At 37.6% G+C, this 15,960-nt stretch overlaps 2 protein-coding genes across 2 annotated transcripts; one reads left to right on the top strand and one right to left on the bottom strand.

Annotated features, from left to right (window-relative positions):
• Positions 1-149: 149 nt before the first annotated feature.
• LOC117611544 (3'-5' RNA helicase YTHDC2) lies at positions 150-5,565 on the bottom strand. The gene is made up of 8 exons (XM_034339489.2): positions 5,274-5,565; positions 4,787-5,005; positions 4,527-4,720; positions 2,356-4,447; positions 1,900-2,286; positions 1,570-1,820; positions 1,155-1,495; positions 150-1,058 (listed from the first exon to the last, which is right to left on the bottom strand). Exons 2-8 carry the CDS (start codon positions 4,981-4,983, stop codon positions 1,047-1,049), a joined length of 3,474 nt encoding a protein of 1,157 aa, XP_034195380.1. The 5' UTR covers positions 4,984-5,005; positions 5,274-5,565; the 3' UTR covers positions 150-1,046.
• A 1,502-nt stretch (positions 5,566-7,067) lies between these two features.
• LOC117611546 (uncharacterized) lies at positions 7,068-15,873 on the top strand. Its single transcript, XM_034339493.2, has 7 exons — positions 7,068-7,318; positions 8,292-8,382; positions 11,844-12,047; positions 12,128-12,269; positions 12,331-12,530; positions 12,750-12,902; positions 13,795-15,873. Exons 1-7 carry the CDS (start codon positions 7,285-7,287, stop codon positions 15,095-15,097), a joined length of 2,127 nt encoding a protein of 708 aa, XP_034195384.1. The 5' UTR covers positions 7,068-7,284; the 3' UTR covers positions 15,098-15,873.
• The last annotated feature ends 87 nt before the right edge of the window (positions 15,874-15,960 follow it).

Here is a 15,960-nt window from a genome sequence, read left to right as displayed (position 1 = left end):
CTTATAGACTTATATAACTTTCTTTATTATCACACTGAAAAGTATTACAATGATTCTAAAGACTATGTTAACATATACACATATGTTATTGCTGCCTAAATGGTTTGGATATAAATTAAATTATATAAGAAATAAACAGTCTTTCTGTGATGTAATGTTTCTAAAATACTTAAAACAAACTTTGTACTTAATGATAAACACTTGTAAGCATTAAGTTTAAAAAAAAATATTTCTTACTTAAAATATGCATAGATTAATTCATTTAAATAGCTGCTCATAATGTTTTACATCACATTTTATAAATCTTAAAATATTATACCCATAATAATAATGTTAAAAATATTAAACTGCACTCCATTTTTTTCATTAAATTTATGTCATCCATTTGCTCACAAAGAAGTGTTTCTTTGAAGTGCAATTATTCTGTATAGTAAATCATAATATTAAGTACTTTATGCACAGTATAAAATGTAAATAAATTACTTAAGATTAATATCTATACAGTATATCACATTTTTTAAAAGGTACAAAGATCTACTTTGATTCCTACATGTTCATTCTATGCTATTTAGGCAGTAGTGAAAATGTGAAGCAATGTTAGCAAAAGGGCACCTTTGTAAGAAACTAGATCTCATGATAAGTCATAAAGTGACATGTTTGGTTATCTAACGTTATTCGACGTTACTAATATTCAATTAGTAAACGGTAAATAAGAGATGTGTATAAGAGATACATAGCGCGATTAAACAAAATACCTCTTCCTTAAAGACATAAAAGCAAATAAAAAAAAAAATATTCATTTCTGAGTTTTGGTTAATACTGAGAAAACATCTGAATGTAACAATATACATATGTACGTCCTACGATCAGTGGTAATTCGTTTCTTTTACCCTGTCGATTTCAAAAGCGAGCTATTTAACTGTTATAAAGTTTACGTAAATTACGGGAATATTATTGCAATTTGCGCAATAAATTACACATAGGAACCAAGAAAATAAAATTTCTCATTAATTGTACTTAATAAAATATTCCTCTTCCGATCAAACTTAAAAATTTCTCTAAAACAGGAGAACAAATGTACATTAATATATCGACATAAACATTAAACAAATGTAATAATAGCATTAATTTACATTACGAAATTGAAAAGTTACCTCTACAAAATCATCCGTTCGTCTAGCATTGGCAGGATAATAATCAACAATTAAAGGACGGGGTCTTTGACCGATACCAGACGGCTGTTGTAGTCCACACGCTTGTTCTTCATTAGTAATTACATTTACTAAAGTACTCACTACCTTTTCATCTAATTGTGACATAGCTTTGTTTGGCGTTTTCATACGTCTTAAGAATAATGCATTCCATTTTTGTCTTAAATGTAAAAAGAATCGAGCAGTCTCGGGATCAAGTTTAAACACTACCCAATCATCAAGTTTGAAAATCGTTCCTTCATTATTCTCATCAGCTTCAGAATCTGACTCACTTTCTGGTACAGCTGTAATTTTCAAATAACAATGCTAAACAATCGAAATATTACTATAAGACATTAAGTGATACAATAGTACTTACATTCAGCTTCGTAGATTACATCTACCGATAATCTTGCTGGTCCACAAAATAATGCCACTGTTAACGGATTAACCAATGTAGCCATTCTAACGTGACAGAATCGTCCTGTGCGACTCATTTCCTCATAAAGTAACCAATCACATGGTAAACTTTCTACATTAGTTGCATGTGTTTGAGCAGATGTCATTCTTGGAGATTTCGGATAATCTCTTAAAGTTGATGATGGATGGAAAAATACTTTCACTTCTTTTCTGTAATAATTGTTAAATGATGAAAAGATCCATTACATAAAAAGTGTAAGGTAGAAAATGGAATAAAATAATTACATACTGTGTTCTTAATTGCAAATGCTCTCTGTCTACTCTTATAAGGTTTGGATATAAACCAGCAGTCAGGGCAGCTTTTACAACAGCCCAATTTTCAGAATTAGAATTCAAATCTCTAATATCTCCTGGTCCCCTTGCCCTAACAAATCCTGATGCACGAAGCTGGCCAAGAAGTTGAGTGCGCATCCCAACCACCATTTCCATCACGGCAGCAGAAATAAAATTTTGTTCACAAAACGCACGTTCTTTGCCACTTGCACGTGCATTTTGCCAACCTTGGAAAGCACGTAAAACTGCCATATGATCGGAATACGTATTGGTTGCGAATCGTTTACGAGCTGCTGTTGCAGCTCTTTTTTGCGACGGTTGTGAAGGTAAAACAAAAGGATCCCTGAAATTTATCGCTTAACATTATTCTCTTTTACGGCACAAGTTTCAAAATTTATGAAATATTACTTACTTGTATGCCAGACTACATACAATGGTTAAAACTGGGTCTAAACATTTCAAAACAACAGCATACAGTAACATTTTTCCCAGTCGTGGTTCAATTGGTAAATCAAGTAAATGACTTCCTAATTCGGTGAGATCTTCCCATGGGTCTAATGCATCGATAGTTTTTAATAATTGTACCGCGTTTCTTGTTACCATATTAGAAGGTGGTTCTATAGCACGATCTAAATATTCCGCAATGGGTGTATTCCCCGGGGCTAAATGTTTTGTATATAGACATAATTCTTGCAATGGTAATCGTAAAATTTCTGGGGTTTGATAGGGCTGCATACTGTTGTACCGAACTGAAGAGAACAGACGATAGCAAATGCCTTTCCTACATCTTCCTGCTCTACCTTTACGTTGTTTTGCACAAGCTTGGGAGATCCAGTTGGACTTAAGTGTGCATACTCCTGATATAGCATCAAAAGATTTTTCTTTAACTTTTCCCGAATCGATAACATACACAACATCATCAATCGTTATACTTGTCTCAGCGATGTTGGTTGAAAGAATAATTTTTCTGGTTCCCATAGGGCTTGGTTTAAATACTTTCTTCTGATCACATGTTTGCATGTTTGAATGAAGTATGTATAAAACGTAGCGTAAACCCTGATTCATTTCTTTTTCTTCATTATTTATTTTTTCCCTCATAGTTACAATATCATCATATCCTGGCAGAAATATTAATAGAGAACCAAGAGGCATTTTTAAATGAATATGCATAATTAATTGTAAGAGAAGATCATAATTAATATTGTCATCATTAAATGTATGATGATACACGTCTAATAAAAGTTTGTCTTCTTCCGAAAGTGAAACATCTTTAGCATGCGTTATTGTATCATCTTGTACTGTACAATCGTAAGTTTTCATATATGCTTCTATTAATTCAGCACACTCGGTCTGATTCATATTTCTTGCCCAATCTAAGGCAGTCCATTCATTGCCCGCTCGTAAATTTAAATTTGCTCCAAGATTTAAAAGTTGTTCTGTAGTATTGATACATCCTCTACCTGCAGCCACCATAAGCGGCGTTACGGACGTTGTGGAATGTTGATAATCTACAGAAACGTTTTCAGAAAGTATGAAATATAAAAGCTGTGCAAAGTTATCTTCACCACCACGCAACCATGCCTCAGAAATACTTTTATCCATTTCTTCTATTAACCAAGGTTCTAATTTGATCTTCTCTGGAAGTGGTTCATTTTGTTGTGCTAAGATTGGAGCGGGCAACAAACATCTTTCGTTCCCAGTATGGGATCCTAATTGTTGAGGCTTATATTGAGTCCAACTTTCTAAAAGTTTACGTTGATCTTTCTTATTCAAAAGCTCCTTTCTCTTTGAAAGCATTTCTTTCGTCATATAACCAGTTATTTTTAAAACATCTTCGAGAAAATACGTATCAACATCGTACGATCTACCCAAAACATTTATAACTGCACATTTGCTAAAATACTTTACAAAAACACTGACATCCAATGTAGCACTCATAAGTATAAGCTTGAGGGACTTGTGTTTCTGCAGTGCATCTTTCAGTGCTATTAGAAGAAAGTCACAAAATCTATCGCGTTCGTGAATTTCATCTACAATAACGTGCGTAACGGTACTTAAAGCAGAATCACCCGCCATAAGAGTTCTAAGCAATACACCGTTCGTGCAGTATGTTAAAAGAGTTTTTGGAGCAACTCTACTTTCAAGTCTTATTTGATAGCCAAATGTTTGACCAATTTTTTCATCTCTTTCAAATGCCACTCTCTCAGCTACAGAAACAGCTGACAGTCTTCGTGGTTGAGTACAAATAATTCTACAAAGTTGATGCCTTTGCTGACAGTGTTCAAGAATAAATTGAGGTACTTGGGTAGTTTTACCACTACCCGTTTCACCTCCTATTATAACCACTTGATTAGAATTTAAAGCATTAAGAATGTCTTCTCTAGAGTTAAATATTGGCAGAGCTTTGCGATAGTTTAATACATCGAAATTAGTTTTTAATTGTGGTATTTGTGGTACACTGTTATTTAATCTACCCATTGCTTTAGTGCTTGTACTTACTGAAACTAAAAATACAAAATTATATAAATGATTTTAAATTTTAATAAAGCATGTTCTTTAAGATTATATTCAAAATATTAGTACCTTCTGCATTAAGAGGCCTTTCCCTTTCAATTGGTGGTAATAAATCTTGACATTCTTTATGATTTAATGGAAAAGTCTGCAATAAATTATAAATACTCTGTCTTGATGCCTTCTGTAATTTGATAACAGCATCAGCTTGAACTATGGTTGATCCTTCTCTCTTGTACACTGTTAGAAAGCGATTTGTACCTTTACTATAGAACAAAAAAAATGTATTTTTATTAAGGAAAAATGAACGCATATATCACTATATTGCTTACCCTCTACTTTTGGATTTTAGTCCAAGTTCATGTGATAGTTTATGAATATAAGCTCTTTCCTCTGCTGTATACGAAGAAGGAAATTCTAATTCTTTTTGGTCAGGAGTCTCCAATAACTTCTTTAGAGTTAAATTCACTGCAATTCTAGTGTCTTCTCCAATAAGAGGAGTTTTCTTGTGACGATTTCTACGTGGCATGATGGGTGTTTAAAATATGTTTCTGAAATATACAACAAACATTAGTTTCTAAACCCAAAATTTTGTTTTTTTATTAATTAGGTCTTTATTAGCAAGGTCTAGAATGACCTTGTTAAAGTGAATAAAAGAAGTATACTTAAAAATTAAACAATTCAAAAAAATATCACTGTTTTATAAGCACAATGACTCGTGCAGACGATTTTTTATAGAGTTCTGTCTACTAATTAACTGTAAATAAGATTCCATAAAATATGAATACACTTTATGGATAAAAATTAGTGTAAACTTACGTTGTTTGAATGATACTATCAAAGTATCTTCTCAAAAATATCGTATATTAGTAATTAACAATAGACTGATAACGATGCAGATTCTAATAAAGATAAAAGATTATGAAAAGTATGTTTAATAAAAACGAACCACATCTGAACGACAATTCGCAATAAATACAGACGAAAAATATTTACGTCCTTTTCAATTATGCACTCCCTCTATTTGGACGAATAAAACTACATAATGAGAATATTTTCACTTGGTAAAGACCATATTCTTCTGATTCTACAGTCGAGTAGCTAGCTACAGGATAAATCATTCATGCAACTGAAGGTGCACCAGTGTTGTTTTCATTGTAAAGAAAGAACGCTCTACACGAGTTAGTTAAATACAAAAGTCATTTATTTAATTTAAAAAATGCAATTTCATATTATCGTTAGATGATGCGAGCGTCGGAAACTTTATCGACAGACCATAGAAAGATCCCTAGAAACGAGAACACAAATTACGTCGTCATTACTAAAGAGAATGCAAAAACATTTGAGGGACGTGTTCAGAAGGTCCTAAAGAATGACATTCTGGTCATGATTTTACCCAAATCATCAAAAAGTTATAAAATATTGATAATAGTGCTTTCGTTCTTCAGGCGTATCGTCGCGATGCCTCTGGCGAGATGAGCGTTTGAATGTGTTTGTAAAAATACTTGAGGCGTTGTTGCCTTCCTGGATCGTGTTACGCGCACGCTAGCTGAGAATTAAACCTTTCAAGTTCGTAACAAAACATGCAAGTGGCTCCACCGGGATACTATCGCTATCTATTGGGAATCAGTTGAAGCCAGTTGTCGACCCTAAGATAGCACCGACGATAATCGTGCCTGTTGTACCAGGGACATGCATTTGTTTTCATGGGGTTGTCTGGGACCCCAAAATTTTGACCCCACGTGATCAAAGGTATGTCTAGTTTTTTGCATTTGTAGTCACTACAAACTCTAAAATTGATCAATACTTTTTCATCTTTCAAGACCAAACATTCAAGTTTTATCCCTTACAAAAGAACATTTTTTGAAAATATCTCGTGAACTAATCATTTTTTTTTATGTAGAATGAACAGAGGAATCGATTTGTACAACAAAAAATATGCATTTCTGTTTAAAATAATCATGCAATTGTTAATTGCACATGCACTGTTTGCACTTAAAAAGATCTAAGAGCCTACAAATGTAGTGCTCTTCGAGCCATTTATTTTTCTCCTTTAAAATATTTTCGTAAATGCATTAATAACAGAGTTATGACCTGAAACAGTTCCCAAACGAGAAAGTTTTAACTTCTTTCTTCAGGAGGGCCGCGCAACTGTTTAATCAGTTCAATTAGTGGCTATAGATCCAACAAGACCGGATATACCTTTTGTGGCTATAGTCACTGTAAAAGCACTACTAGTTCAACTCTGCAACAGTAGATGACAAATGCAGTACATTTTTCAGAGCGGCATGTGATGGGAATTATTCAAAATCGGTAAGACCCACTTTCTTTTTATTTACAGGTATAGATCATTCTACGAACTCTATTAAGTCAAAGAAATTCAAGAACTGCAAGAGTAAGCTAAAGTCGGGTACTTTTATTGATCTTAAATCTATAGATCCCTTAGGACGGTAGGCGTAGGGAATTGTTGATACATCTAAGATCAGTGAAACGAATATAAAATGAGAAGAAGAAGACAAAGTGGATCGAAGGTGGTTGGTTGCGAGGAGTCAGGAGGGCGTCGTGGAACGCCACTGGCCACGTGACCCGCCACCAGAATCCGCGGCGTCCGCCGAAAATCTAAATCCGTCCGAGCCGAGAAGAAGAGGCACCCGCCGGCCTCCGGGACTCGCTGCCCGAGACCACAAACGCGATAGTCAATAATTGCCTTTTCGGTGTACCGGATCGGTGAGACCGCGTGCCACAACCGACTTCACTTGTCGGACTACGTGGACCCGTCCCTCTGGAGCCGGCTTCACAGGAGAGGGTAGCAATTTAGGGTGAAAAGAAAATGATACGAGTCGACGAGTCTGATCCGGTGGGCGGTAAGGAACACCATTTCTCTTCGACAATCGTTGAAAATTGTGTTACACCGTGGCTGTAATTTTTCAGCATTGTTGTCGGCTCGTGTCACAATGCAAGTGAACGAGTTGATCGTGAAAGAAAATGAGGACAGCCGGAAAAGGGGTGTCTCTCATGTATCTAAATCTGGGTGGTTCTTGTAAATAAAAGAGGTGCAAGGTGTCTGAAAAGGAACTACCGGTTTCGAGGAATTTCTTTTCAATTAGTTATTCTTCTGCTATCGAGTGCAGTGTTTTTCAAGCGTGATTTTTCTTTAAATAAAGTGATTCGTTGGAATTTGGAACGATGAAAGAGCGTCATTCGATGTTTGTTATCTCTGTGAACGATCGAGATTCGTTCGAACGGAGATCGCAGACGTTTTACCAGCTGTCTCGCGGGAAATGGTGAAATGAGGTCGCGGTCGGCGCGAAACGATGCATTTGTTTTAGACACTCATGTCGAATTCTTTCAATGAAAATCATGAAACATCTCGTTTTCAATTTGATTAAATATACGAAGATTGTCGAAGCTGGACCACGCGATTAAACTACAAAAATTGCTAAATTTATACACGAGACAATTCGATATATCTGCACGGCTTCCTGAATGTCAGAATTCATGAGTTGGCGAAGTTCCCTTGTAACCGAGTATCATCAAAAAATAGACGATTAACGTGCCGTTTGATATCACATGCAAACAATCCACGTCATTCGAAACACGTTGACTGACAACGAGAAATGGCATTTTTCAATAATCAGCCAAGTTTCCTGAACAGACACACCGGTTACTGGAATTCGTTATCTATAAAAGAACTCGAGTCGAATTTCAGCACGATCAGCTCCAACCTCAAGTGACAAAGATCTGAAAATTCACATGTCACAATGCGACTTTATTACCAACCTACTTTTACCATTTCTCATCCTTCGAGTGTTCGCTACAATTTTAGATATTTTTCAGAAATCGAACCGAGCTTTCCCTATCGGGATGTGACGGTACGTCGAGGCGTGGAATTTAAGGATTATTATGATATCCAATCGGAAATAGGAAGGTGAGTGATTATACGAACAAATAAATAATGTAACTTAACTTCTTCTTTCAGTATATTATTGAAATTGTAACGCCGGTCACCTCTAACCCCCCACACCATTCAACCTGTTTATCATAACACCAGTGTATACATCGTATTTCGTATTAACAAATACAATATTACGTGCCAAGGACGTTCGATTGATCCGTCGATCGGTAGCAATCGAAATTGGTTCACCGATTGGCAAGATCTCCGTTGAGGATGTTCGCTACGTCCTCGTGACGGCACGCGAATTTCACGACGTAGCTTTTCGGGGCTGACATTCGCGCAATACGAGTCCACGATGACGTTTATGCGCGTTTCAAAGCGATCATCGTAAATATCACGGCAAGCCGCAGGGCTGGCTATGCTGTTGTTGAGTTTTCATACAATACGCATTGCGCAATTATTATACAAGCAGTCCTGAAACTCTGATATTCGCCCTCGGCAGGTCAGAGAGGAATATTTCAAGGAAATTCTATTTTCCAAACTTGGAAAATTGATATGAAAATGGTCATATGCATTTAACTTTTCGATTTAAACCCCGTGCTGTTGGACACTTTTATTATATTCCTGGCGCTAGTCACCGGTGATTATAAATTATTTTCCGATGAGAACTGAAAGAGATCCAACAAGGAGGAAGGAAAAAATCTGAAACCTTGACGTGTTTATTCCTTCCGGCGAACGTAGTATTCTTGTCTTGTATACATCGTAATCTTTCAGTTACTATGCGTGTCTGCCATTATGAATGAGATTCGAACTTGAATGATCTTCTGGTCGCTTCCACGAGCCAGTAAACCCACGGAATATGATGTTGAAATGTTTGCTCTTCCGAATTGTATGCTTTTCCGATATATTCCCTCGGGGGAATATTGTGCAACGTGTTGATAAACATCTCGAATTTCGAGTGAAAACAATGAAAACCAGTTGCGAGATTCGAATGATAGATTTTTATTTTCAATTGAGATCGAATAGCGATCGTGCATTCGTAGACGCGAAGAAAAGTATTGACGAATGGACCGATGCCAAAGGTAAGATTCGAATGTCAATGACAAACTATTAGTGAACCATCGTTTCTGAATGATCGTTCCTGATCGAAATATATTGAAGATACGCTGGTTGATTGATTCGATGATGCATCAATGATTAAATATTCTTGACCTTTATTTATGAATTAAAATGAAAATAAAATAGTGGAGAGAATTCTTATACTTCTTAAAAATAATTAATTACTTATGAAAATATAGTACAATTTCACGCTTCGTGAGTTCACACTCAAAATGATTTATCGTCTTCATTCGAGCGATTAACATTTACTAATAAGTTAGGAATTTTCATTCATAAGTTAAAGTTCTAATTAAGTTCCTCGAATCATCGACCATTCTCTAATAGCTTACACGGATAATCAATATAAATCACGTTTTCTAATTAATTAAAATTGTTCTCATTCTTTGCCAATCGTGTTATCGAATTGGCTGTTTTCCATCGGCACGATTTCGCTTGAGTAAAACGTGAAAAAAGAGCATTCACTTGACGATAGCCATTTAAACGAATCAAAGTGGCCTGCAGCTTGATAATGACGGAATGCAGCCGGTGTTGCACGTTTCGTCGTGTAATCAAGGTCTTCCCGTGGCTATAAATAATGCGTTTTTCGCAGTGACTGACGTTCGTGCGTCGAGTCGCCGGACGTCGTTCGGACGCCGAGCGTCTCGACGCTCTTGACACGCGGTTTCGATCAAGCATCGATACACACTGCTGGCCGAATCTCTTTTAGAACCCGGCTCTTCAGCACAAATCATTTAACGTGTAGTTGCATTTGCAATGGAATTACAAATTCCAAAAATTTCAGACTCTTGTTTAATTGCTATTATTAATTGATAAATGATCAGAACAGATTTATAATGGCGCTAGGGGGTTTTCTGGCAAATGCTCCATTTTAATCATTCTTTTGCCGACCCTGTTGTCTATGGTACGCTCTACTAACTTACTGACTCACTAACTTGGCTTGGTGACAGGCTTGTTATAGATTACACCACTGCGTTCTAACAAGTTGAGGAGGTGGCTGTTACTTCCTCTATTTAATTTTGTGTCACATGTTTTTTCCAATTATGAAATTTCCGTTCATCGAGTCGCGTGATATTCATTTGCGTATATCAGAAAGCTTGACAATGCAATATAATGCAACTGCATTTTATGATGCACTTTGGTTTTTACTTTGCATCACTGACATAATACTCAAGCTGTTCAAAGTTAACTTCTTTTTTCTCTTACTTATAAATTGAAAATTCAGAAAAGAAAGTCAACCATACACGTAGGAAAAAGTAGATACATTTTCCTTTTACATTTATTATTCAATCTTCTTGGCTCAACATGTACGGTCACGTTTTCGATGCTAAAAGAATCCAAATTCTTGGATGGTATTTTGTCTGTTATTTGTATTGCTTGGCACAACGAAAACTGCAATAAATTCAAGGTTTCTGCAGCTGTGTAACGTTTATTGCAATTTTAACGTTAAATAAAACGAGAATTGCCACTCGGGTGAAATTCTGTCGAGTGCAATTTCTCTTGCCAAAGTTTAACTTCATTTCCTTTGCAATCGCGTCATTATTCTCTAATGTTTTCTTCTTGGTCCTGATAACCTTGACGAATAAAGGTACGTAGCAACCGAAGCGAAGACTCGTGGTGAAACCTGTTTGCAAGCGACATAAATTTTAATACTTTGTAAAATTTAAACTGGATGTACGAAAAAAAAATAAAAAAAAATAAAAAGAAAACAGGATGAGTCTATCGTGCGTGTAAGGTCGAGGTTCACGTTCTCGAAACGTTCAAAGGAATATCAATAAGGACATCTCTTTGTACCGCTTCTGTGAGCGTCAAATTATTCATGGAGCATCAAAATTTGCTGCAATGATATTTATTCCACCATTATTTCGGGATGTACAAAAATAATGGATTCAGTTGATCAAACGTTGCTTTGTCAATGCAAATAATCGCTAATGCATTCAAGTTGCTTGAACGTGTTTATGCCTCGCTTAAAAGCGAACAGTGTACATACTCTGTACACGTTTACGATAGGATGAGATTTTACGTTCGAAAATAACGTTCGATTTCTTGTAGCATCGTGCAGGAATTCCAATCCAAATTTATCAATAATTGGCTTATAATAATGCAAAGTTGAATTAGCATCGCAACACAGAAAAAGAAAAATATCTTCCGAGGATGAAAAAAAAAAACAAGTAACGATAAAAATGTAAAAATAAGTTTGTCAAATATCAAGCATCCACCTGTATAGCATGCACAAATAAATCGCAAATATGTGACATCAGCCATCAAAGTAATTTTCTATCGTTAATAATAAAATATAGAGCGAGGAATTATTTTGGTATGAATAAGCAAACGCAAAACTTTGCACTCGCGTGAGACGGGTTCGTTCCTATTTGCAGAGGAAAATTTGGCACCGTTTATCGATGCAAAGAGAAAGCGAGCGGTTTGATGCTAGCCGCGAAAGTGGTGAACACCTCTAAAAAGGAGGATAGACGATCTGTCGAACGAGAGGTGGAAATTATGAGACGGTTACAACATCCCCGGCTGATTCAACTCTATGATGCCATCGACACAGGGAAACAGATACACGTCATTTTGGAACTGTAAGCTCTTAACACCCTGAAGTAAGAACGTAAAGTCACGATCAAGAGAATTTCCGTTACAAGTAATCTCGTGTTTCAAGGATCGAAGGTGGTGAACTGTTCGAGAGGGTGATAGACGACGACTTTGTACTGACCGAGCGCAGTTGCACCGTTTTTATGAGACAAATCTGCGAGGGTATCGAATTTATTCATCGTCAGAATATTTTGCATCTCGATCTAAAGGTAAATGCTTCGAATGTTTCGTTTTAGAAGGATTTTATTAACGAATATTCTTTACTCGTAGCCGGAGAACATACTGTGCCTGACGAAGGAGGGTAACAGGATTAAAATCATAGACTTCGGTCTCGCGAGGGAGTACGATCCAAAGAAGAAGCTGCAGGTTCTATTTGGCACGCCGGAGTTCGTTGCACCGGAAGTCGTAAATTTCGATCAGATTGGATTCGGTACCGACATGTGGAGTATAGGGGTCATCTGTTACGTACTGTAAGTTTCCTTTTGATTCCGATTAATCTGTCTCCGATTCACTTTGTGCAAACAAAAAACAAATACTAAAAATCATATTCTTTGTTTTTTTTTTTTTTTTACATTTAGCAAGGTATATCGTAGTATCGTGCAATAGTTGCAAATGAACTCGCGCGACGTTGCGTATTTCTTTTACAAGATCTTTGCAACTTATAGGAGCGATTGTGAATTTATTTTCAGATTATCCGGGTTGTCTCCGTTCATGGGCGACACGGACATCGAGACAATGGCGAACGTCACGATCGCGAAGTACGACTTCGATCACGACGCTTTTGCCGACATTTCCGATGACGCCAAAGATTTCATTCGCTGTCTGCTAGTCAAAGACAAAGAGTACGTACGGCTTGTTATTTTTCATCGAGGCAGAAGTTAAACGTGGACACTGAACGTAAGAGGCCAGATAACAAAAGTGCAAGAACGTTGCCTGTGAACACAAACTGGTTGCCAAGAGAATTTCTCATTCGGATGATCTTAAGATTCAGCCTACGAAATCGATCGTTTCGTCTCCCAGACTAAATAGTCTGCTGTTCTAAATTATTTGGATTCAAATAGAGCGAATGGCAAACATTCCCAACCACGACGTGTAATCGTCTAGTAACGTGGATCAAATCGGTTCACATGTTTCTTGTACTTTTATTATCTGGATGGTTTTTCGCGTTGTATAACTCTATCGCAAATGTTCTTCGACTTTCTCTCTCTCCCTTTGTGCCTGATTAATCCCCAGCATGTTTTCTTCATTTTCCACAATTTGCTTTTCATCTGAACCAATAATCTCTCGGACAAACAGTAGTACGTACCTACTTAGAGTGGTTACGATGAAAGTATCAAGTTCCAACCGAAAGACTCGCTGTAACTCGTTTCTGCTTTCAATTCTCTAACAATAGAACGAGCACGAGTTCGTAAATTAATGAGAAATCAATTGGTCGAGTTTATACCGAGGGAGAATCGGTTGCGTTCACGAACAGTCTCCTTTGCTGACCTGCTGCCACTCGATTACGATCCATACATGAGCGACGAGCAAGGAAGCGGATCCATCGTTTCATTTTCCGTCTCGAGCCACTTTGCCTTGCACGTTTCCATCTCACCATCCACAAAACCATTTGTTTCCATCGCTGAAAATGCATATCAGGAAAATGAGGGGGAGAGAGAGAGAGAGAGAGAGAGAGAAAAAAAAGAACAGAAATTCGAAACGGGATGCTCACGAGGAGGCTGTCGAATCTTTCAGAAAACGAACGTCAGCCGCTCAGTGCAGGGAGCATCGTTGGTTGGCGAAAAAACCGAGCAAGCAGCAGGTCGAGCAAATGGTATCGAAGTCAAAATCAAACGTTCCTCAGCAAATCCATGAGATACCTCGACTGGAGATGAGCAACGCGGAAGAGCTGGACGTGGCCAAGGACAATTTGAGGCTGTTCGTTGAACGCTGGCGAGAACATCCGAACAGTCCCTACATGCTCGATATCCCTCCGTATAACTTTCTGCAGAATTCGACTAAGGATCACGACGATCGGGTATCACTAAAGGGACACAGCCCTTCGCCTTGTGCCAGTATTTGTAGCACTCCCTCGGAAACAACCGACAACTCTCCCCGAGGGAGTTACGGTTCATTTTTGACCGTGCCTGGTTTTGGTTTCGAGAGGAGAGCCTCCGAAGGCATCGCCACGGAGAAGTCTCGAGGGGATCCAGCCAGTCAGATCATCCTCGCCGAAGAAATAATCAAACTGTCCGAACACCTGCGTTCCATAGCCATGGGGACGTGCATCAAGTCTAACGATGAAGATGTCCGATCTCTGGATAGTCAGGAGAAAAAGACAGAGAAACCGGAGGAGAAGAGCGCCAGGAACGGTGTCCACTCGAAGAGCAACGGTTTGATGTCCGCCGAGAACAGCGATTGCAACGAGATCACAGAGAAGCTGACCAGCATAATGCGACACAGGAAGCTCAATGGTACGACCTTCCACAGTAGTAGCCGTAATTTTGAAAAGTATACAGAAACGAACAGTGGTAACATATTCGCCTCGTTAAAAAAACAGAAACAGAACGCTGACGAGAGGAGCTGTTCGAGAAAGGAACAGGATAGAACGTCTGAGGAAACAGCCACCAGCTCCGTCAGGTCGCAATCTGTCCAGGAGAAAGTGGAAGGTACGACGAGGGAGAAGAACGTTCGATTGTCTGCCGATGGTGAGATGGATTTGACACCACCGTGGAGACGTTCGAGGGTGAAACATTTATTCGGCGAGACCAGTCGGGATGTTCCACGAATCTCTGAGCTTCGTAACCTGCACAAGAGTCTGAATCTCGACGAATCGACCAACACCAAGGATCTGTTGCTTCATTTGCTCGAGGAATGGGACGGTGTCGCGACGAGGTCATCCGGCGTGGGCCGGAAGTCCGTTAGTGTCGATTGGTGCGGCGAAGAATCGGTCGGCAGAAAGACGATGAACTCTCTGGCTGAATATTTTCAAGCGAAACAACAGAAATCGACAGCTTCCAGTGTTAATTCGACTGCACAGAATTCCGTGCATCGTTGAATGGATTCGCTCGATGGTTCGAGGACTATGTTGGATTTGTTGAGACAACGAACATAGTTGTTCAGCATTGTGAAGTTCTCAGGGCAATACGAGACGAAGATGATGGATTCTTTGATATGCATCGTTTGCTTGCTTGGAGCTTGTGAACAGCAATGCTATTTTCGGTTTGAATGCTAATTCAAGAAAGTTCAATTTAAGATTCATTTTTCTTAGTCTCACAAAGAGACTATTCTTTTAATAAAATTTTCTTAATAAATCACAAAAGACAATCTTTTTAATGAAACGGAGTACAAACAGTTAATTAGAAAGCAAGAAAAGAGGAAGCATATCAAATAATTGACGTTGTTAAAGTTCGACTGCGAAGATTGTTTCTATTTATTATGTACGATAAATGTGCATGCGTACACAATATATTATTTATACGAGTTTAAGTTATGCAATAATTATAAGCGAGTGCAATAACGTCCAATTTCACATTTTATCAGGGTGTAACGAGAACGATCATCGTGTTCACACATCTGTGCATATATTCTTGTTTCAATGTCTTATTTATACTATATGTTTAATATAAAACGTCAGAAAATCCAGCACAATTTTATTTCATAAGCATCTAGAGTAGATAGAATACATTTTCACAAATTGTTTAATAAGCATTTCTTTTAGTAACTATAACACAACTTAACATGCATGAGATTTGTAGTTTTAGAAATTGAAACACCTTGCGTACTTATGATTGATAAATGAAGAAACTACAGAAAATTTGATCCATTATTTTGCTCCAGGAAGAGACCAACCGCGGGTCAACTTTTAGAACACTGCTGGCTGGAAGCGGCTCTGGAGAATCCAATTTCTAAAGTTCGATT

Source organism: Osmia lignaria, chromosome 10 (genome assembly GCF_051020975.1).
Source record: "Osmia lignaria lignaria isolate PbOS001 chromosome 10, iyOsmLign1, whole genome shotgun sequence".
NCBI classification, from domain to species: Eukaryota; Metazoa; Arthropoda; class Insecta; order Hymenoptera; family Megachilidae; genus Osmia; species Osmia lignaria.
This window is presented reverse-complemented; position numbering and strand designations above follow the sequence as displayed.